The sequence below is a fragment of the Solenopsis invicta genome, chromosome 5 (genome assembly GCF_016802725.1).
Source record: "Solenopsis invicta isolate M01_SB chromosome 5, UNIL_Sinv_3.0, whole genome shotgun sequence".
Taxonomy (NCBI): domain Eukaryota; kingdom Metazoa; phylum Arthropoda; class Insecta; order Hymenoptera; family Formicidae; genus Solenopsis; species Solenopsis invicta.
This window is the reverse complement of record NC_052668.1, coordinates 24,228,398-24,253,665: the sequence shown is the minus strand read 5'-3', so window position 1 is coordinate 24,253,665 and position 25,268 is coordinate 24,228,398. Positions and strand designations below refer to the sequence as shown.

The 25,268-nt window shown below is 41.5% G+C and overlaps 1 protein-coding gene across 7 annotated transcripts in view; it reads right to left on the bottom strand.

The window, feature by feature from the left end:
- LOC105195245 (AF4/FMR2 family member lilli) overlaps positions 1 to 25,268 on the bottom strand; it is a 268,074-nt gene that overhangs the window by 137,800 nt on the left and 105,006 nt on the right. For 6 of the 7 annotated variants that reach the window (XM_026131040.2, XM_026131042.2, XM_026131041.2 and 3 more), the window contains one exon: positions 356 to 539. In XM_026131040.2, coding sequence (XP_025986825.1) covers positions 356 to 539 — 184 coding nt within the window. Of the gene's footprint in view, positions 1 to 355; positions 540 to 20,562; positions 21,992 to 25,268 lie in introns of those variants that run through there. The other variant, XM_026131044.2, reaches the window with a different exon arrangement.

Here is a 25,268-nt window from a genome sequence, read left to right as displayed (position 1 = left end):
CAGTAGCCGTTTTCAATTTGTATTCGCAAAAATATTTTATCACGGTACAACAACGTTAGTTAGATTAGTCTGTGACGTTCATGTAGCTATATTTAGAAAAATGTCGGCCACATAAAGATCAACGTACGAGCAATAGTGGCACGAACAAGATAAACAAGATAAATCTAAACTTCCTATGAATATCTTAGAAATAAAAAAAAAAGTAAAATATCCACTATAATTTTAAACAAGTGAGTGCTCGCCAGATATTTGCGAAGAAAGATAATCAATACCAAATGCAGAGTGCACATGTGGCGAACGGAAAAAAAAGCGATTAACTCGTCCAGAGGGCAGAATAAATAGAAAAGATACTCACCCTAACGGGGGCACGGAAGAGGTTCGGCACGGCATGTATACTGGCATGATGGTGCGCGTGGTTATGGTGGTGATGATGATGGTGTCTCGTATCAGGACCGCCTCCTGCAGCAGCCTGCTCCGCTTGGACCGACATCGCCGCGCGGGCCTGTCGCTCTCGCTCCCGAAGTCGGTCCCGTTCCACGCTGAAAACGAAAAATTTACTGGTTACTTCCAAATGTTATTATTACTCGTACTTGAATTTCAAATAAAATATCGATGCAACGGTAAGAGCGTCAGAATTAATTTGTGCACAAGTCCGCGCTTCTTTCTTCCCGTGCAATCGCCAACATATTTAGAAACTGTAGATTCACGCCATTGCTTCAGAATTGCTGGCATTCCTTCAGGTTTTCCGTGTTATATGTGATCATTCATTGTTATTGGTACGATTCTGCGACGTTAATTTATCAGCGTTCCGGAGCAGAGAACGTTCTCGTCTTTCGCGGAAAACGGAATTCACGGAGGTGGAATTCGCTTATATGACGCAGCGCCGAGAATAACTACCGACCTTTTAGGAAGCACGTCCGATGGAAGCGGATGAACGACGGAGTCGAGACAAGGCGGAGACGAAGATGGGGGACAGTAGGGATTCGTAACGAAGCATAGCGAGGGCGCGATCGCAGCTGGCGCAAACACCTGTTTAGTCGCGTTTCCGGTGACGCTCATGTTACGTAGAGAACGAAACGCTATAATTTTGTAACAATCGTTGCCATTCATAGACAACGCTTGTAATAATTGAAGGTTAGTTACGAGTTAGATTATGTGGAAAAACGATCTAACATTTAGCCGATCTACATGCAATCTAAATAAATATAAATCATGTAAAATCTCTTTAGATACAATGATTTTTAATTTATCATGTCATTAAAATTTAAAAAAATGTATATCATTTTAAAAAATAACATTTGTAAAATTGATAATAAAATTTTATTTCTCTTTTGATAATTAAATTTCATTTTTCTTTTAAAAAACTATTTTATAAATGGCAATGTCCTCTTCCAAAAGTACGGTCTGTATAAATTATAATTCGTTCGTTATTTTTTTTTTAATTCGCAGCGCGTGAAGCAATCAAAATGGCGAATATGGAACGAAGAGTGCTTTAAATAGACGTTTAAAGGTCGATTGAGATAGTTTTCCTTCTCGTACGTGCATTATCTGACACACGCTGAACAACTTGTCAAGACACAATGCTAATTTCGCGCGTTCTGATATTTTTATGGTCATCGCAGAATTTTTACAAATGCATTAAACATAAGTAATGCACGCGCGCAGCGGGAGTGCACGAGCAGCGGGGGTGTCGCAAAGAGGGCGGTCTCGTTTCTAATCGAGATAGGGACTTTACTCTACGCAGGGAGAGTACGATAGACATAATAAACGTGCGATCGAGTATTTTTTTACCGCGTGTACAACGTCTGACAGGAAACACCGATACGGTAACGTCACGAAGAAAGGAAATACGCGTCACACAAAGTACAAAAGGTCACTAGCTCTCCCGCGTATTGCGATAAATGAATAAATTGCTGGGTATGAATGACTCAACTCGCAAAGCATTAAGAAATAGAGATTTGATGTAAATAATTATTCAGAAAGATAATCACGACTGTTAATGCCGTATGTACACGCACGCGCAATACACATTTATCCAAGGCAATATAAATACTTATTCCCGAGGAGATAAGAATCCCCGTACCCGTAACACCGTAGAAATTGCCATTTTTTGAGAGCGTTACACGGAAAATGATGACACTTACGGCATGGATGTTTACTTAGCTCACGATAACGATGGCAAAGGCCGGGCTTTCTTCCATAAAGCGAGCACGTATTCCGATTAGGAGTCGATCCTGCCAAAGCGTGATCCCCGCATCGTCGCACGATACTTTCTCGATAGTTGAGACGCACGAAGCGAAACGAAACGTGCATGTCGATGAGCGAATCGCTGCATTGTCATGCAAATTAAACGTACCGGCAGTAATAACTGTTCGCCGCGACCGCTTAATTGCGGATGAATGCTAAGGAGTTATCGCATTCAATACTTCTCTCCGTTCCCGGATTATTCGTTTCTCGTTTCAAAAAAGAGCGAACTTTTGTCTCCGACAGATCTTTGAAGCCGATTTAACGTTCTATTATTATTTTTATGCTATTAATTCTTAGCGTGAACAAAATTATATACACAGAAAAAAATTAGCATCAGGTCAATAATCACATCCTCATATATAAGAGTATAAAATCTTCTTAAAGGAACTTCATAATTTTAAATAAATATAACTTGCTTACAAGAAAAAATTTGTTTCTTACGTAAAGAATTTTCATGTAAGCAAGTTGTGTCTGCTTGATTATCAAATTCTTTCATAAAATTTTTTTACTCTTAATTATATATGAGAATATGATTTTGATTTGATACTAATTTTTTGTAATAAGCGAGCTTGAATTAAAAGGCATACACCTAGAAATATTAAAAATAAAGGGAAATTTTGAGAATTTTTTAAAAATTAATTTAATTGAAAAAATTATTGTACACGTCCATACGCTTTCATTCATAATTTCTGTAATTTTTTGTAGTATACACTTGGATGTATAAAAAAAAAATCGATTTCTCAAAAATATTTTTATTCGACAATTGAACTAATATTTCCTGAAATTTTCATTAAAAAAACTTCCAAAATTATAACTGTTATATAGCCTGCAATAAGCGGTTGATCAAAAGGACAACGATCAAAGGGACCGGTCGTTGCACGCAGGTATAATACAGTCATTATTGTGACCGTATTATGGCAACAAAGAAGCTTCGCTCATTGTCAGTGAGACATCCCTACTTTTTCACCAGGCCAAGTAACAGAAAACTGAACAAAGCTAGTGCAATAATATGTCATATATTCTGCTGCTTGTACCGAACAGTTCAATTCATTCTGTGGCGTAATTGTACTGTTATTATTGACAAAGAAACAACAGATGTAAGGTTCACGACAATCCTCGTTCTGGAGAGTATAGAAGAGATACAAGAAGATACCGCCTAAAAATAGGTATCAAGCAGAGCAAGAAGAAATGAGGACAGTCAGAGCATGAACACTCGCGGAACGCGCAGCTAGAAGTTCGACTTCGAGTAGAGACGAAAACATATAGCTCAAGCAATTAAGAAAGGAATTGTTAAAGACCGGAATTGCAGGAAGAAAAATTATATGGACCAAGAATCAATGATTTAAATGTATACAAAAAATTATGTTATTGACAACTTTACCGAAATCTATAAAAACATTTCTCTCTTAAAATGTTTTACAAAACGATAACCAATATATCTCAAAGACAAATTGATCTGGTTAAGCTGAAATTTTGCACAGATATTCTTCATATGATTATCAAATTTTTATCGTAGAATTTTTTTTAAAGTCACAGTTAATTTTTTTATAAATTCGAAAAATAAGATTTTCTTATTAAAAATTTACACATCTATATTCAGACGGCTATCATTTTGCGAAAAAAAGTTATTTTAAAAATCGGCTACGATAAAAATTAACTTTTCTCGTCTTTTTTATGATACAATATATTTTTCAAGTAATAAAACAACATAGTTATAGTGGTTGTGTAAAAACCATTTTAGAAAAACCGCATCACGAGTATCAGCACAATGTTTACAACTTTAACAAATCTTGTAATAAAAATTACAGAAATTGCATATAAAAGCACATATCTTTGGACGTGCGCAATAATCTTTTGAATTAGAATAAATTTTTCGAAAGAAAAAAAAATTGTCAAAGTCACCTTCATTTCCCTCGCCTCTTAATTCAAGCCTGCTTATTATTCGTGACGGCGAGAAATATCCGACGGAAAGTTTAATCGCGTCCCCGGTCGTGCATGTAAGCGACTCGGTAATTTCTCGAGACCTGTAATATAATCGAGCGAAGTTAAGAACGACTCTATTTGTCCCGGAGTACGCTCGCGCTACTACTAGGATACATTTATCCCATTGCCGCGCGCGCGACCGAGTGCAGAATCCCTTTCCGCACATATACTCGCGCAGGCACGTGCGTTCGGATGGCGCACGTTTTAGTGGCGCGGGTATTTCCACGGCCGAATGCGGTCTCCTCGTTTCCTCCTCGCCGTGTCGCGCGATACTTTCTCGTCCGATATCCGCGGCGTCCCGTCCCTCCGACCACCACCGCCCCCGAATGTCGTCGAGCTCCTTCTCTTTCTCTCTCTCTTTTTCTTTTCGCCGCGCCGCTTCATGCTTCGCTAAATCAACTAGAAAGTATACTCTGAACTAAATCGATGCCAGAAGAAAATACCAAACGACTGAGCTTGTTCTCCGAGACCAAGTCGCTTGTCGTTAATCACGATTTCGTAATTCACCGAGATAAAAATATCAGACGAATGTGAAATTAAAAATCTCACATCCGACGAGTAAATTTATCTTCAGAATTAGGATCCATCGCACTGGTTATTCTATTTCAATCTACTTCAAGCTCTAAAACGTTCGCGCGTTTTGAAGGAGAAATTTTAGTTCTAATTGCCTAAGGTCTAATAATATTCGAATTTAATTTAGTTCTTATCGATTCCCGCTCTTCCATTCTATCCAAAAATCGACGCATTTAAATCGAGAAAACATGTAAATTATGATAATTCTCTGTTAGTCAGCCTTCGCGATCCGCTCTTATTTCTTCGCAACGCGGGAAAAACGCGCGAAAAAGATATCGAAACATCTCTATCCGCGAATCCGCGCGAGGAAATAAAATTCCAAGCCAGCGCACACCGGCCGGCCGGCTCTCGTCGGCTCGGCTTTATTGAATATCTGGGAATATTGTCACAGAACGGTCGAAGTTCATCGAGCTAACGAGCTCGAACCGCTTTCGACAAGTGGCGGGCGGCGTACTCTCTGTCGGTTATTTGTGCGATCGAAAGCCCGGACGGCCCCGGTCCCCGCGCGAGGAATGGATCGGACAGTTTTCAAAAATGTTCGTTTAACAATCCGGCACAATCAGCCGCCGCCGCGCCGTCGACGTCGTCGTCGTCGTCGTCGTCGTCGTCGTCGTCGGTGGCCTCCACCATTGGACACAAACGCGCACCGAAATCACTGCTCGCTCTCGCGACGAAATCGATTGCCTTTTTGATTTCCACATTCGCTATTTTTCGCATCGATTCGTGCGCCCGCAATTGCCGCTTGCGTGAACGACGATTTACTACAAACGTAAGGTACAAACAATAAGGATACATTCGCGTACATAAGCTCGGCTGGCAAATTAACTTTCTTTATTCGGTAAATGTCGCATCATCGATGTACGGTATCTTCGCTCACGATTCTCTAAAATTTTAACGCTAAAGTAACGCGAAATCCACTTTTCATTAAGAAACACCTGTTGCAACATTTTAGTATTATACTAATAACGCGTGCTCTCAAGAAAAGATAATAAACTCTCTCGCAAGAAAAGGTGATGTATTGAAGATTTAATTCTCATTTTCAAACTCCATTTTGCCGTAATCATCTTTTAAGAGGGGGGACCATTACATGAGATAAATTTAGAATAAACGACTTACTATCATTATTGCGGTCCATTATTTTTATCGTTTCCGCGAGGTGCGCGTGTACTCCGGGAGTTTTATTGTACTCGATTAATGTACTTTTAAGTGCCAGCGATTCTCCGACGGCGGCGTTTTCAATTCCCGACGAGCGTCGCGATCGATTTAATCCTCCGTGGATTAATTCGCGCCTCTTTCGCGGCCGAATTAGCCGATATATTTTTTTCAATATCGGAATAGCGAATGTACCTCGAGGTGGATTTTTCTCCTCGTCGTTCGAGCGAACGTTTAGCAGCGGCGCCCCGGTCCGCCCCGGAGGCGGGTTATTGCCATCGTAGATAATTAATTCGCGTTAATCGCGGCCCATTTGAAATGGTAATGAGAAAGGGATGATTTAAAGCGGCCCTCGCCAGCTGCGATTCGCAGTTCGCCGATAAGAAGAAAGAGAGAGACAGATACGTGCAGCGTGGAGAGCAAGGGGGAGAGAGCAGCGAGCCCTCCGGGGACGAAACAAAATATACACTAATTGGTAATCTAATAGTTTAATGATACAATATAAGTACCTTGATATATCGGTGCGGTATCACGTATATAACGAGATAAAAAAAAAACGAGTAAAACGAGAGTTCGAATATGTTCACGTTTACAACTTTGTTATCGCTATAAAAGTTTCAATGCAACTTGTAAAAAAAACAGGAACAAGAAAAAGAAACACGCGTATATTATCTCGGGACATGAAAAGGCCGACGAGAGTGAAATGAATTAATGTAGAAGGCGGAATTATAAACGGTGATTAAGCGAACGAAACACAAATTGAAAATCCGACTTGATCTGCCTTTAACCGCACGCTGGATGCTCCTCGCCGAACCGTTCGATGTCTATTACTCCAAGTTTCTAATCCGTCTCGATCCATCGTCTTGACTTTAAATCCCGGATTACACGTAATAGACCGGCCTCAGCTATCGTCGTTTTCATCGGCGGATGCTGCGATTTGCTTCCGTTCAGCGCGATTTATCAGCCGTTCTCGCCGTTATATCTCTGACATTGTCAATAAAGCTTCCCTCACGCTTCTCTTGTGACGATAGTAAATCATGTATCTTCATTAAAAAAAAAAAAAAGTTTTGCTGATTTAAATAGAGTTCTAGTCACAACCAAGTTTATCGCCACTTTTTTGTATCTGTTAAAATATTATTGCATATAGAATTTATAGCATCAGCATTTTTGCAATCCTTCTAGAAAATTTAAATCTCGTTGCCAATTATACAGTCAAATTTTGTAACAAGTTGGCCTTAATGAATAGGCGCCACAGAAAAATTTATTTTTAAATTTCACAAACGGATCAGATATAAATTCTGTCTCTGTTATTTAAACTGATTAAGCATCAAACATATGCGATCTCACAACATTTGCTAATCATTTATCCACCTTAATTTGTTTGCAGCCAAAAAATTGCGACTATACATGCAAAACCATTTTTTTTGTGTGGCAAATTTTAATTCGTTTTAAGCCTCTTTTTCTTTAAACGGTACTCACAGCATCGAAAACAACGGATGCAAAATAAAACAATCCGAATGTATTTTTAACGAACGAGAGTATTTAAAACGCATGAGAGGTAAAATTTTTAATTTATTTTCTTCTCTCTATTTACGTCCCATTCATAAAATTCCTATTTATAGCACGTAGCTCGCTTCCACTAATAATTTTATATTAATAATTCATAGATAACGAACAGGTTCTAGTTCGACTGGCGTGCGTTCTAGTCTCCTTATATAAATACTTATTCCTATTTAGATTAATCTCTCCGGTATACAAATGTAGTACGATTCATACATGAAGCTCAGGTAGGAAAACAAACGCTGCGTTCTTTCCGTTTCGTCTCCGATGTATTTTAGAATAGCGGTGGCCTTTCCTCCCTTGACCCTTTTCCCGGAATCCCCCGGAGACAAAGGACGCACAGGAAACTACCGTGGAAGGAATCACTAGTGGTGCTTCGAGCGGATAAAACTGTTTTCTCTCTCATGCTCCTTATTCGACTCGCGGGACAAGTCGATTTATGTCGTCGGTCCGTAAAAACGTCATCGTCGTCCCCGAGTCGTTCGATGACCAAAGAATATCCTTCCGCTGTTTCTCGCTCCTCCTCCCCGCCCCTCACAACCCCCTGTCCCGTCCTTTTCAATCGCGCGATAAAGGATTATTGCGTTATCGACTCCACCCATCGCGGAGGGCTCGTCTCCTCGGTCGGCCAATAAAACACCGTGGCCGTGTTTTACGAGGAACATCAAGCGTCGTTGCGCGGCTCTTTCCGCTCGGCTCGCTACTTTGTAAACGTCGAATCGAGCACCCATGTGCCGGGCGAAGTCCCGCAACTCCCTCCGTGACTTTGTTTCGCGATACGCTTTGGAACAGAAATAATTCGACTGCGAGAAGTGAATGACCAGAAAATGCGGGATGAGAAACGAAATTAAGGAGGAATTTCTTTCTGATTAATAAACTTTGCGTCGCCACGAATGATACATCATCGATTACTGGTGTCTCAACAGTGAGGTTTACGTTCGAACATACTGGAAATTTAAGAGCAACAATAGGACAAATAAGAGCGCCGAGGAATAACGTTTGGAGTGCAACGCGCGATAACGTTAACGCGCTGCAGAATCAATAACTGGATATGGAAGCAAGCTTGTTTTCGTGTAGTACATACTGTAGTGAAAATGGAGCTGGCGATAAGGAGAGAGTCGGTTACGACATGCCACGTGATGAAATGTGTGACGCTTCCACGAAGGCGCGCGCGGCTTGGTCGCACGCGCCGACGTCAGCGTGACGTTCGAATGTCGAATAACACGGCGATTTAATGCCCGATCATTTTCCCTGTAGCGATCGGACTGGGAGGAGACGATGTGAAGGGAAGTAGCCGATTTTATTCGTCCGTTATAACAACTCGATATGTCTCTTTCATATCGCACTGTAACGCGCGTTGGAGAAAACGATATCGCGACGGGTAAAGCGAATTTAATATATTCGCGATGAATACGTTGCCTAATGCACCGTATAATGTACCGTCGCGGTTCCAAATTCTATAATTACCTATAATTAATATTAGTTATAGAATTAATAGCGACTATTAAAATCAAATAATTAAGTTAAATTGTAATTTTTAAATAGCCGTGGTCAATTACATGTGTGCAATTCGCGACAGTTTAAAAAATAAACAATTATTTTAATTAAAAAATGTGAAAAAAATTATTTTCTACATTACAATAATTTCAAATTGCCTCGTGTGATTTAACAAAACTTTGCCAAAACTTCCAAGTAGTATTTTTAATTTTGAAAATTAACTTTTATTCAAAATTTATAAAATTCTTCGTTAGGAGTACATTTTCAGATAATATTATAAAGAAAGAAATTTTATTCAATCGATGCCTGAGTCTCAAAGAGTTAATGCGAGAAAGAAAGAGTTAATGCGAGAAAGATTAAAAAAAAAAAAACTAATATTTAAATTGCAAAATACTATTATTTGCTTTAACAAGAATTATCTCTACTCAAATTTCAAATTGTCATACTTCGCTCGAAATTGTCGGTCATCGTTTCTTTTGTAGCAAAATAACTACCGTCCAAATCTCTTCCTGTACATCCGCGAAATTTGCACGTGTCGAATCGACATTTGCACGTGTTGAATTCGCAGCACGGCTTTCTTGTTCGCGTCGTACAAAGACAAGGGTAAAGTCTAACAAAACGATAAAGAGCCGTCCGTATCTCTCTTCCTCTTACGTGCGTGCGTGCGTGCGCGCGCGCGCGCGCGCGGAGTCGTCAGCCTTCTGTGCGCGCTTTAAAGAGCCGCTCGTCCGTGCGAGCGAGCACGCGTGAGAGACCGCACGGCACGCTTGTACCATGTACACACGACCGCGCTCACGCACACGCCACACGCTTGTACGTGTAGCGAATTCGACGCGCGGCGGGCTTCGTTAACCACTCAGCGAGCGCTAAAGAGAGGGAGAAGAGCCGTTCCGGTTAACACGAACTAGGACTGACGACGTCCATTTTAGATCTCGAGTGCGTCGCGCGTCAAGAAACCCATGTCGCTCCTACTTAAAATAGCGCATTGCAGCGGAATACTAAACATCTCTAAACAAGTTTCATTTACCCGTTCCTCGTTAAAGCTCTCGGAATCGATTTTCGCTCAGCAAAAATTGCGTACGTCACGTTTTTTTTTTTTTTAATTGCAGCTCGATTGTATTAAAATATACCGATGATCGAGTGCATATCGAGTTAAAATTCTATTTGTAGCCTAAATAAAATCCCGATTGAGAAATTTATACCATCGAACTTTTCTTAATCGCGGAGAATTACGTTTCTTCAAATGTACGTTTTCTTTTTTTCATTCTGATAATATTTGACACTTGAGTTAGTCCCGCTTAGCATTTTGTTTTCGATTTATTTACTTACTCGCAATTTTATACCTATTCTTGCTTGTAAAAAGAAGCACGGTCTCGACACTCTACTCGAATTATTTTTCTAACGCTGAAGAAGAGACACTCGGTATTATCCAAATATGTTTAAATACATACGTACTCAATTATTCGAGAGTAAATTGAATTTATTTGATTAAACATATTTCATGCTCGCTGTTTGTTTAGCATAAAACGAGCCGGTTTTCCGTATTTACCATTTAAAACCCCCTTCATTTCGACGCGCGGAAATATATATACAGGCATTTCACATGCACACGTGTCACGTGCATGTAAAACACATGTAAAAGTATTTTATCTAACGCATGGACATTTCCGTCGATTGTCCGGAGAGTGAAGCCCCATATAAATAATTCCGCACAGGTAAACGAAGCTAAAAGTCCGCGGAAGAAGCTCGTCGTGAGAGATCGCGCGACGGCTCATCGACGCTAGCTGTACCGACACGTTGCACAAACAGTGCATCGCAATCGTCGCGAAGAAAGACGACGACGACGACGACGATGACGACTCTGACGATATACGTAAAGTTCGAAAGAGCAAGGAAAGAAGAAGCTGCGGTGGGAGAGGCGCGCGTCGCGCGAGTGAGTTGTCGCGTTTATTTTGAGCCCGGCGCGAAGGCTAAACGGCGGATTGAGAATTCCTGACGATTCGGCGACGACGGCATCTCCTTCCTCTCTCCTCGATTACCCCTCTTCTTTTCCCCCTTCCTCGCCCGCGTTTTCCGTTAACTTAACGCCCCGCTATTAATATGTTGTGATAAGCGCGGTGTCGCGCAGTTTGTGTGCACAGCTAAGAACGCGCAATCGCTTAAGAGAGCAGAGATGCGCTTCGAGCAGCGCCCGATTGTCATTTTACGAAGGAGACGGAGTAATCGCTATTACCGCACTCTGCGGCGACGTGTTTATCATCCGATGACGCATCTGAATTCGCTATTTCCTTCATGTCGCGATATAAACCTTAATGTATGCATGAGAGAGAGAGAGAGAGAGAGAGAGAGATTTTGTGAAATAATCAGAAACATGTGCTTAGAAAATAGCTGACTTAATACACGAATCTGTTATTTTAAAACTTCTACTTTCGAAATTCTGTTTGTTCGACTTTATTGTTTCGTGTTACGAATCAGTGGAGACGTAAGAATGTTTGTCGTCGTCTCATGACATTTAAACTAAAATGTATCGCATTTCTCGGAGGGAGCAAATAAACGAATATTTGTTGTATAAATTGACATTTAAATACGAAGATGGTTACATACGCGCTCTCTCTAACTCGTCGCACGTGCTCGCGATACTCTATCTCGGAATGAGATCTTATTTAAGCTTTATCTCCACCGAGTATATAAATCCACGTGATTTCGCACGTGTTAATGTATCATTAGAGTATCGAGGTCGCGCGCGGCAGAAACCCAAAATAACCCAAACCAACACGCGCCCGTGGCGGCGACAGTGGTCCGAGTCGGCACGGACATGTGACGTGACAGAGACATCGGAAATGGATTCAATCTCCTAATGATGTAGATATTACGCGCGAGATGCATTGCTCGCGTTCTCTCTTTCTCTATCTCTCCTTCTCTCGACGTTTTCTCTCCCTCTCACGATTTCTCTATCTCTCGCTCGCTGACACCGTTACGGATAGGAGCCGATATTACGGCGGATCAACGAAATAATCTTCCCGTTGAATCGCAATCGACACGACGACGCGGACCCGATGACTCGCCTCCATTGACACTGACACACTGACATCGTTTCACACGGCGGCAGTAAGACGCCACCGGTTGGAGCGACGACCTTCGAAAGCCGCGAGTTTCGTAGCGTTTTGCCATGCGCCGCTCGTCGCTAATCTCCTTGAATGCTCCTTATTAAAGCGATTTAAGCCATTCCCGCGGCCGCTTCGCGCGGGATTGTATTACGCGTTCCGCGAATATGCCGAGCCTCCTGGGAAAAAAACACGTCACTCGCGCTGCTCGTTTTGAATATCGCGGATTTTCGCGAGAAGCCAATTGCACTCGTTTAACCTCGAGATCGACCATCTTTTATTCGCGGAAGAAATCTGAAACGTTCCCGCGGCTCATAAACGTGTTAATGCTTTCAATGTGTGCGATACAATAAAATTGTAATTTTATTGATAATAAATGTCATTACATCATTTTAAAAGAATATTCTTTTTTTAATGCGAGTGTTATAGTTATTAAAGATGTATAAGACATTTCTCAAAACGTGAAGAAAAAATTATGAAGAAATGACATTGTTTTATATTGCATTTGAAGGCAGTAGAAAAAATTTGACAGCAATTTTCTATTTGGATAAAAAATTATTTCAATAAGAAGTAGACATGTGCTCCAATGTAAATAATTAATAATGAAATAATGAAATAAGAAGTAATGAAAAAATATGACAACAAAAGTTAAACAAGAACGCCTTCAACGGTCATAACTAGATCTTAGTGCTTATATTTATTCGTGTGATTTTATATGCTTCTTCAAATTCATCAAACTGCGCGCCGATTTACTTTTTCAGTCATAACACAGCTCCGAGTTGAAGAAGTGTATAAAATCACGCAAATAAATATAAGCACTCAGATCTAGCTACGACCGTTGGAGGCGTTCTTGTTTAATTTCTGTTGTCGCATTATCGGTCGAATAAAAAAATATATAAATTTTTTTTATCTAAGTACTTTAAATATAAAAAAGGTTTTACGTAAAGCTTCATTGCAATGCAGAAATCAATTCTACAAAATAAATGAAATCTCTTTATTTATTTACAGAATATCTGAACAATCGCATAAAATTTTGTTGCTGATCATCTTAAATATTTTAAGTACTTACACAAAAATGGAGATTTTCCGTAGTGTTGTAAAATTTAATTTTTAACAAGTAAACTAGATAAACTAGATAAACTATAAAATATGTTATTAAACAAAAATAAAATCTTATTCACACACCTCTCATATGTACATAGTTTATTTGAACTGTTAAAATTAAACACGTTTTCAAATTTTATTTACTTTGCAGAAACCGTATTGTCCGATACTTTCTCAATAAGATACCAAAGTTGAATAGAAATAATCGACAGCCAATTATCGTGCATGAATCTTGCACGATATCTATTTTGGACCCTAATCAATATAGGTAATTAAACCACTTCATAAAAATAAAAAGAATAAGATAATTAAAAAAAGAACTCCTTCTCTTTCGCACAATTGACATTAATAGATTAAATCCTAATAACTTTTCACTGTTAATAGAATTAGTCACTTCATAATTATATTGCATATTTAACTGTATGATTATTAAATGATACATAAATTATCAATTTATTTTGAATAAATTATATGACAGAAATAATATGAACAAATACGTGCGATTACGCTCGAAAATCGAGAGACTGTTACCGCAGTTGTAACTAATTGTAAAAATAGTCGCACAACGATGTCGAAATTTCGGAGGTTCACGGACCAACAGTGGTTCTTTCAATTAGGTCGAGATTTCGATTTTTCTTTTCTACCGCGTTGGCATTGGACGCATCTAGCGAGAATGCCAAAGAGAGCTCCCAACGCGTTTAGCTGCGTATTACCTCGGCATAATTGAAATCCGTACGTCCAGTTACGGCTTACTCATTGTGGGCATAATCGATTGCGCAACGCAGGCAACGGCAACGCGCTTAGCGAGCTAAGCTTATGAATACATGTAAAGGTGCTTATTCCTAGCAAAAGGCAGAGGCCATTCGTCGAGAGAAAAAAAACAAATTGAGAAATCTTTTTAAACCGGAAATGTGAGAGTCGATATGCGCGCGAGCATCAAGATCTTTCTCACATGTTTGTCGAAAACCGATAAGGTTGTAAAATTTCACAAGATCAAAAATAGCATTGCTTTATACATAAACTGAATGTAATAAATAAATTAGAATTTAATTATTGGGTAAATTAGCAAGTATTATATTCGAATAAGCCATTATTTAAAAATGGACTACAATAATTGTTTTGCAAGAATTGTAGAATTTCGATCTCTTTCTATTCCATACTGAAGAAAAAGATTTTTATTTCAAGCAAACATATATATTTATTTCAACATCATTTCCTTAATTTAAAAAAAATATATTAATTTATGTTTGAACTTAAAAAAATAATTTTTTTAAATTAAATTGTTAAAATAAATATATTTACTTGAACAATAAAAAAACTTTTTCAATATATTGACTTTCAAGAAAAATCAAGAGTGGAATTTACGTCGCAATGCTACGTCATTGACAAACTTGGAAAAAACAATTTTTATACTCACGTTTTTATACTCACTACACTTTAACAAAACATCTAATACAATTAACCGTGAAGAACGAAATAAACAACGCTAATAATAATAAAAAATTGTTCATCAACCGCGTATATGAGAAACTCAAACTCATCCGGGCGCACTCAATTCATTCGCGTTCATTATCACGACGGGCGGGTGCACATTATCGGGCATTATCAGAGCGCTCTTATGCCGTCGGATATATCACGACGTGCCGATTCGCCTCTCAAATGCCGTTTTCAAATCAAATCAAATCCACCTGACGCAGCGAGCGGAGCGAGTGTGTTTCGTAAGCTGCAGAGGAACAAACTCGGTTCATATTAGCTGTGCCACGATAGTCGTAATTTTATTATGAAGTCGAATGCCCGGCGGCAACACTTTGTGCACTCGAGGAGGCCGCTACGACGACAATACTTGGGCTGCTCGAGAACCACGCTCGTCTCACCGTCTGGCAATAACTACATTCTTCGGTACTTTTACGACGGCAGGATTTTTCCCGTCGTACCGAACTCTTTTAATGATCATCATAAAAGACTTTCTTCGCGTGGATCCTGAATTTTCTGCGAGACGAGATAGCGCACGCGTCCGTAATGCCGATAAAATTTATCGCCCTCGTTACATCTCCCTCCCCATCGGATATACTGGTAAAGTGTTTTCGCTTATTTCCCTGCATTTCCCTTCCGAAGACCCCGAGACCTATCCTCGTAAATCATTGGCGCATTTCAAATGTCCTATGACGGAAATAGCTGCAATCTTGAGAAGCGTTTCAAATAATTTTGTCATAATGCAAAACACGACAAGTTATTATTATTTAATTATTATTTATATATTTATAATTATTATTATTTAATTCAATTCAAAGATGAATATTGTAAGCTTTTCCTCCTCAAACGCATACTTTAAATGTAATTCAGAAAATCTAAAATCCTTGAACGCTTAGTTTATGCAAACCGCAATGATATTTTTTTATTACCTAATTCTAGTTTCAAGTGTCTTTGGTTAAAAAAAAAAAAAAAGATATATTACTACGAAAACCGTTGTTTCTAATTTTTTAAGCGTTATTATGATAATTGAAAAATAAATGTTGTTACGTATCTCTCGGTGTTATTAGACTCGACTGCATTTAAACCGAAATGCATACGTAAAACGTGCATATGTAAAGCAGTAATCGAGACGCTTTGCCTGATGTTTTTGACAGAGGCTAACACGCGTCTCACGCGGCCATTTTTAAAAGGCGCCTATGACTTCTCGGCGTTAACGTCGGATCTTTCTCCCTCCTCTCGATCGTCCTCCTCGCTTATATAACACGAAGTCAGCGCGACGACACGCGATGGCGAACGAGAAGGAAAGCAGCCAGTAAAAATGATTCCAATAATTAATTTTTTGCTGATTAATTGCTTTCGATCAGATAAAAGAAAATATCTGTCAAATAACTGTCGAAATAAAATATGCTATTGATCAAAATTCTTGGACATTCGAAACAAATTGAGAAATCATATGGTGACAGAAGCAATATACCATACACGTGTGTGCATGTGTGTGTGTGTGTGTGTGTGTGTACATACGTGAATACACTTTTCAGATGATAAACTTTTCAATTTAAAAATATTGTCGCTAAGAGAAATTATATAACATAAAGCATCTCGCACACATGCAGGCCGCTTTTTTCGTTATTTATGTGCTTGAAGTTGAATTGTATATTTTCTCAAATCGCACAGTTGCTAGTAGCAAGAGATGACAAATACTTTCGATGCCTCGTGTTTCCGAGAAAAACAACGTTGATAATGACGTCAACACTTTGTTTAGTCGAGCATAATTAATTAGAGACTATCGACACATCTAAAACTGTAACCGAGCTTCAAGAAGAAAAAAAGAAAAAAAAGAGCCTACGTCGAACAGTTGTATCGACATTATAACGCATTATTATTAATGAAAAGGCAGCTAATGAGACCGGGTCGTGTATGCGATAGCGTATGTACACCGACGCGCGATGAGAGAATCCGAGGCGAGACAACGTTGGAAGAGGCAAGAAGATACGAAACAGGATGACGAATTGAGATTAAGTTTCAAGTCCCAGTTTCAAGATCGTAAAATTTTGCTAACTGAATTCTTTCCTGGCCGATCATACGTAGAAACGTGAGAAAATACAAGAATTGCACATTAATAAGAATCTACGATGAAATCGATTTGCGATGCAAATATTATGACTAATAAATAATTAATATGGCAAGTTGAAATTAAACTAGCCCAAAAATGGACGCTTGCTTTGCCAAGATGTCTAACAGGGATGTCAGGAAAGTGTAAAAAGGAAACCAGCAACCTTTCGTGAGCATAAAATTCTACCTGAGAAAAAAATAGGCGTGAAGGTCAGCGGGAGCTTGTCGTGCAAATAAGGTTGAAAAAAAAATGTCTATATCCTATTCCTCATTCTTTTATTCTCGTCTATCGTGTTCTCGGCCTTTCGCCTCGTGCTTCTATGACGTCATCAGGCAACGCACTTTCCCCACTTGCTTCAAGAAAAACGCGACCAAAGCGCGGAGAAGATTCATCGTCCTTGGACAACGATAAAGTCTCTGGAGAGAAAATCCGGGACACGGCCCGTTCGTAAAATAACGAGATTTATTTTATGGACAGAGATGGATCGGCCATAAAACGTCGCTCGCAACGGCTTGTGACGTTTTTCCTGCTTCTTGCAACGCGGTGGCACAAAGCGGCTCCTAACATCCCCGACGTTTGCCCTCAAAGCGGCTCAACGTCCACAGCCAACGCGGTTTTTACCCCGTCATTTGTAGCTAATTAACACGCTTAACCATTAACACGAAATGCTAGTAAAAATTTAATATTATAATAAATTTAGGTAGCGCCACGGCACGCGAGCGGCACGTGCGCAACATTATCGCTTCTCATGTTGATGAGTACTAAAGCTAAAATTACACCACCGATAAAATTATACGAATTGTACGATAGGTAATTTCATAAAACCTATATGACATAATACGGCATGACAAAAATATATGACAATTAAAATTAGTAAACATTATTGCAGGATTTATTAATTTTAAATATTTCTTATATTTTTTTAGTACCGTATTACGTATCATATCATTATATTTAATCTTTGTAAATTAGAATTACATATTTCTTTTTGACATTTGTCTTCCTGACATTTCTTTCGACATTTATTATTGTTGAAATGTCCATCTGGTAGCTGACGGAAGATTTAACAATGGATCCCACGGTGCGGGATCGTCGATGTTTAACGTGTCGCTATTTCGATTAGTGTTCACTTATTTTCAAAGATGTTTTCCTGTTTCGTCAGCCTCGCGCCGTGGAGAGCATTGTGAAAGACAAGAACCGTTATTTTCGCTACTTCAAAGCTTACGGCGCAACATGGTCTTTTGAACGAACTAAAGGAGAATTTATAGATACCGGTTCTTAACAGATTTTTCAGCCGGCCTTCACGCTTCTTCACGGAAATAAAGCACGAGTGTCCGACACGAATTTTCACGCAGCTTTTCACGATTTCCGAGCGGGAGCCTCTAGTGTGAATCTGTCCTTAAAACTAAATTAACAGCGAGGCGACCCGAAGCAGGACGTTCGAAGACCGGAAATTTATCCACCACCCACGGACATTAAAATGCGAGCGAATACTCGCCGCGCTGGAGCTGCAACGTCGGTCGCACCCCCGACGACAAAGTGTTATCGTCCGGGTGGCGACATCAACAGCAGCGCCGGCAAGAAAATTGCTTTCTTCGCGCACGGCGGATTTCCCGCTGCGGAACGGCGGGCACACGTCGGACAAACATGATTCACAAAAGCGGAGCTTTGACAATGTTAACGCCGCAGAAGATGAATCACGCGGTTGGCGCAGGCGCATTGTTTCCGGCGCGCTATTTTGGGAACTTTTGCCTTTGTCGCGCAAATTAAGCGTCGAATCAAACAATAGCGGTGCGTTTGCACGACAGAATTTTCGAGTGGTAAAATCGAGCGACCTTCCCCGCGCCCCCCAATCCCCTTCGCATATCAAATATAACAACCATGCAACGAAAATAACAAGCTTTGAAAAATTCCGGGTTTAAATAAACGTTTAAAGAGTTTCGTTTAAAGTGGTACGACGGTCTCTGCGCAAGAGCGTACAGCGCTGTATCTTTTCTAGGATTATCGGTCACAGACAGAAATCGAGCGTACGCGCTTCATAACGCAGCGCAGAGCGGCCGCGGAAGAGAGAGATTCGTTCTGAAAAATGTATGCCTGAGAAGTAGGATAATCGCGAAAACACTTGCGCAATACGAGAGAGAAGAAGGGGCGGTGACTGCGATAATAATCACGGAGCAACGCTGTCGTAATAATCGTAGACTTTTCACGTATACGCTAATCGTCGTATCGTCGCTATCGTCTAAGAAAAATGACGGGCCGCCGACTAGGTGCAAGGTACATCTCGTTGCACGTGTTGGCTATCGACCGATCGACCGATCGACCGATCGATCGACCGACTGACCGACCGACCGACCGACCGATCGATCGATCGATCGGCGTTTCATCCAATTGCAACGGCTGGAATTGAAAGAGCAAATCGCGGCGGACGACCCTGACTTTTCGAGATGGATCGATTATCCTCGAGACAACGTTCAACACACACTGGACGACGCAACCGCTCACCACCGTGAGATGACGATCGATATCTTGTAGATGACGATGATGGACTCATCTTAATCTGGAAGTTGATGTAGAAAAGCTGATGCAACGCAATACTTTTGTGATAACGTCGGCGTGATATATTCAATTGGGACAATGTTTTCAAACCGGCGAACAGATTATCTTCGACTCGAACAAATTATTTTGTAATTTTTTATCGGCAAAAATTAGCTAACGTAGATAATTAACGTAGTAAATACATTTGGTACTTGAGCAATCTAAAAGAGATCAAGTTTATATATGAACTGTTTGTTAAATTTAGAAAGGAAGTTTCCTACGGTGCCTATTTATGTTAAGGTCAATCAAACTCGTCAAATGTATGATTTTGGTTCTTAAACAATCTAATCATACTTGTTAAATATATAATTTGACTGTATAATAAATTGATAATGAGACCTAAATTTACAAGAACGCGTTGCTAAAATATTCGCTCTGCTATAATTTTCTATTTGCGACAATATTTTAGCAGGTAGAAAGAGTAGCGACAAATTTTTGTTGCGACGCCTGGAAATCCATCTACATCAACAAAACATTTTTTTTCGAGTATTTGATGAACCTAAGCGCCGCATCGAGCTAGCGCGGCTCTTCGGAGATCTTGCATCAGTTTGCGATTTCCGAGAAATTGTTACACGACTATCAGTTCCTACAGATAATGTTCGAACACTTTCGTCGAGAGACGCAATTCGAGGTCTCTTCTACCAAGAAACCTTCGCGTTCTCAATCTCGAAAATATTTACGCGTCATTTCACGACGAGCCAGAAATTATTATGAGATCACCGCCGCGCAAAAGCGACACATTTCCAAACACTAAGAGTCACTGGTATAAAAAAAGCAGAAAAAAAAAACAGTTTCCACGATCTATCGCAAGTGCTATGTAATCAGGCATCATGTTATAAGTCATTAATTAACATAAATCGAGATCTTCAAGAAGCGAAAACTCGCCGGCGTTTTTCGCGACCTTGAACGATCGTGCCTTGCAGTCCGACAAGTTATTAGCAGATTGTAAGTCGCCGTGCAACGAGGATTATAAAGCTGGCGCGCGGCGTTTCGACGCAGCCACGCGCGCGCGCGCGCGATGCAGCGATGCACCGCGATAGAGTTACGCGCAGCGTTGGCTGATTACGCGTCGTTTCGCAACGAAACGCCGCGAGCTACGTAGCTCTCGGCAGGTCGCTCGCGACGGTGAGGTGGGGAGAGAAAGAGAGGACTCGTGCTCACCGTGCGTTCAGGAGGAGCGAGGAGCGATGACGCCTGCTGTCGTCGTCGTCGTCGTCGAAGGCGATCTCGACGTCGGGTTATCACCACGATTACCGGGGTAATCACACGAGGCACTCGTCAACGACGGCGAAGGCACTCTCATTCTCTCGCCGAGTTCGCGCGCCGTGACGTAAGCGGCACGAGGGGAGCGGCTAATCCAAGAAGCGCGCGCTCCTGCTCGTCGCGCACCGGGAAAAACCAGAGGGGTGAAAAAGGGGGAGGAAAACACTCGCGGCGATGAGAGCAACTACTCCGCGTCGGACACTACGTCACGCACTCGCGGCGATGACATATCCCGATAGCGAGTTAGACGACGGACGGGAAACCCGACGATTGAGAGCGGAGAAGAGGGCCGGCGAGAGAAGAAGGAGGAGGAGGAGGAGGAGGAGGAGGAGGAGGAGGAAGAGGAGGAGGAGAGGGTGATATCCGCACCGACACTGCGTGTCTCGCGAGAGACTACGCGACCGACCACCTCTCGCTCTCTATCTCTCTCTTTTTTTTTACACGATTATCTTTGAGCGGCACACACACATACACACACGCGGGGTATGTAAGACAGAGACGCACATTCGCGCGAATTAGAAATCGACGATTGGTTATCGAGATGAGAGACCGAGAGCCGCGAATAACGAACGCGTAGCGCGAACGAGCGTTCCGCACCAGACGATGGTCGACGAGAAACTGGCACCTTCCGGTGGAGACGGGGCGGAGGGCGCGGGACGGGAGCGAGATAGACGCGCACGCCGAGCGAGATACACACGTACACACGCGTACGTATGTGGGTGCCCCGTTGTGTATCGGTACGCGAGAGGAGCGCGTGTCGGGCGATCCGAGAGAGCGCGCGCGGAGAGAGGGATGGAGACCGAACGAGGAAGAGCCGAAGAGTGGGAAAGAGGAAAGGAAGCGGGGCGAGAGAAGGTGGACGGAGGGGAAAATCCGCGACACTAGCGACCACCGTCACGGGGACGACCGACTACTACTCCTTGCTCTTTCAACGGAGAGGGACAGGGAGAGAAAAATCACGAGAGAGCTCGCGGTGCACACGCCGCGCCGCGCGAGAGCACGAGGAGGAGAGGAGAAAAAGGCGCGCGAGCGAGCGAGCGAGCGAGCGAGCGCGTGTCGGTATGCGTCCGGCGATTTTTGTGTGCGTGCACGCGGGGAAGAGAGAGAGAGATGGAAAACGGGAAGAGATTGAAGCGAGAGAAACCGCTAAGAGGAAAGAGCGAGAGTTATATCGAATCGAGAGATACACACGTACACACAGAGAGAGAGAGAGAGAGAGAGAGAGAGAGAGGAGGGAACGAGACGGAGGAGTGGGAGATTATCAAAATGGCCGCGCGCGCAACCTACTCCACGTCCTCCTCCTCCACCTCCTCCTCTGCCTCCTGCTTCTCCGCCACCTCCGCCGCCTCTATTCCTACGCCGCCGCCGCTTTCCTCCACCTCGTTCGAGCGCGCCGCGTCGCGCCGCGCCGCTCCGCGCCACGCGAAAACCACCAAGCGCAATGCCGATGTAATGGTAGTGGACTGTCGTGACAGTCCCGCGGTGGTGGTAGTGGCTCGTGCTCGATGCGGTGTAATGTATATAAGTCGGTGAATTCGACGCGGAGAGGAAGCGGGAGAGGAAAACAGAAGCTGTCGCCGTCCGCGCCAAGTCGGAATGAAGGAGAACCCCCTTACGGTGCTCAACGAGTCACTCGGATTTTACGGACGAAAGTTGTTGCGAAAAAAATTGAAAAACAACGGAGCTTAAATAATTGCACGGAGGAAAGAAAAGTTGAATTGAATAAATTTTTCAACTTGATTACATTTCTTCGGTTCAAGTATTTATGTCTTTAATTCAAATACTTGAACTTTAATTTCAGCATTTATTTAACTTAAATACATAAATACTTGAATTGGGAAATTTAATCAAGTTGAAAAATGATTCAAGTCAACTTTTTTTTTCCTCAGCGTAAGAATAATCTTCTGTAGTTTAATCGGAAAATTGTAAGACCCAGACGAATTTTCAATTTTTAATTATTCTGCCTCAAATTCGGACACGCACAAAAAAGTGAAAAAATGTTTCGGGTTAAACAGTTGTGAAATTGTATTTTGGAATGTTGAAAGAATACATCAGAAAGAATTTTTTCGGATTTTTAGAACCCAAAAACTCTTTCAAAAACATTACCAGGCACCAGTGACCCGGTGGAACTGGAAAATCCGCGAAGAAAACGTTAAACCAGAGATAAGACAGATGTAGATAAGATTAAATCAAATAAATATAATAAATTAAATTAAATTCGTAGAGTGAAACCGTTATCACTGAAGAGATCACACGCTATGATAAAAGAATGAAAACAAAATAAAATAAATATTGTTATTAAATTAACTTTCAATTTAAGAACGTTATATAACTAATTCTTGTTCAACTTAAAACTGTGTTTCAAGACCAAAAATTTATTTCGACGCACAGTTTCATGAATTTAAAACGGTATGTAAATTCACACAATAAATATATTAGCACTAAGATCTAGCTGTGACCGATTGTTAAACATTTTAATTATTTATATTGTTTTTTCGCATACCAAAGTTCTCTGTTCAATGATTTAAAATAAATAAAATAAAATCAATTTCATTAATAAATGATGTACAGTTAGCAGAGATAAAGACCTCCTGTCTCGCGAAATCTTGAGCAAAATAGTTGACGTACATACATCGATTTAGTCAATGACGTATAAAAAAAAGAACTTCATTTTATAATGATTCGCATTAACTTACATCCCCGACAAAGCGTATTTACGCCGGCGTGTAAATAATTAACAGCGGATAGCTTGCTGTTTTAGCCGTGACGATTAATCGTCGTTTATGAGTAATAAGCGCGGCGGCAATTTGTTTTGGGATATTGCGCGAACGACAAGACACCTGCATTATGCACGCGCGTTTCACGTGCGCGATCCGTAATTACAATAATTAACATGTCGCGCGTAATGTAACGCGAAACGGAGAAATAATTCAACGGCGACGCAAAAAAAAATTCGGCCGGCGGCGGCGCCAATTAATTCGCTCCCCCTCCGAGGAGAGAAACTCTAATTGCACGTGGTTGATCTCGCCGCGTAGGAGCCTACGCGTACGCGTGTGCGTAACAGCGCGCGCGTTGAATACGTATTTACGCGGCCGTAGAAACATAAAACTTCCCAGCGAGATTCTTTAACGTCCCCGCGAGGAGGGACGCGAGACCGTTTCACCCGCAAATGCCACGAATTTAAAATCGCCAATTGCGACGCGGCCCTCCTCCCCCCGCGCCATTGCACGATACGACAAAGTGTGTGGAATATCGCGTTAAACCTCTCTTCGAAATTCGCGAGACGCGCGCAGTGATCTCATTTGCGCACGGTTAATTCCCGAATAAAACACTTTACAGTAGCGAAAACTACGGCGGCGTCTATCGGTTTCGGCGAGCGGTTGATTGCGAAAACCGTCTTGCATGTAATGCACCGGATCGATACGCGCGCGCGGTCCCGCGCACAGCGAATGCGAAAATGTAACAATCGCCGTTACATTGTAGCACGGCGAGACTCAAATGACGGAGGAGCGCCTGAAAATAGTTTGCGTTCGCTAAAAGTCTACATTTTTGGATTCCAATCTGACGATAAAAATATACAAAGAAATATTGATTCGTCTCGGAAAATTAGATAAGATAATATTTACCTTCGGTGTTCGCTTTCGACGTCACGAATTATCAATAAAAAAAAAAAAAAAAAAAAAAAGTACTCAGCGTTTTGCAATTGTCTCTCCCCATATAAGCGCTTTCCATTCGTACAAATTATCATTCGAAAAAACACGACGGCACGTCCGCGTATAATTTCGTTCAATTTACACCGACTCTAATTCCGTTGAAAATGTATTTGTGTTTCGAATAAAAATGTCAAATTTAAAATATAATACCGAAAATAGCATGCGAGAGGATTCTTCACGTTTCGGATAAGCGGTTGACCAAAAATTCGAGCTCGCAGAATTGAGGTTGAATCCGGACCGATTTGGATCATGTGAAATAAAAATGATCGTCTCCTTTGTGCCGAGAAATTTCGATTCGCAAATTTCTCACGCGTCTGGCCGATCCATTTATAAGTCGGCACGGAGATTTTATCCGCACTTTTAATACCATTCCGACGCGATTGTTAGACGCTTCGCGTATCCGACGATAAAAAAAAAACGCTCTTGCGGCATTTTTTTTCCTACTTGCCACGTGTGTGCAATAATCACTTGGGCCACACACATTCTCGTATACAACGATAATTGCTGAATAATGAGGAGAGATAATCGGAAATTTTATCGTGCAACGTGCAACAGTTGAAGGAACGCCGATGGCAGTTCAAGGCGACCCGAGTGGAAAACATTCGATCGAAGTAACTCGTCGTTGCTGATACAATCGGAGCTCGCTCCAAGTCAAACGCCATCAAGCCGCCGTCTGTCAATCACCTCGCTAAATTGGCGTGCCGGGGAAATCCCGGCGGTTCCACCATTCGACTCGATCTCTCGCGCTGACAATCGCAACAACCGCCAGAGAGTCCGTTCAGTGGCCAGCTGCTGATGCCCTGACCTACACCGCGGCTTTCGCCGTTGTCCGTCGAAAGGGCGGAAGCGAGAGGAGGAGAGAGAAACGCGAGGGAGAGAAAGGACCGACGG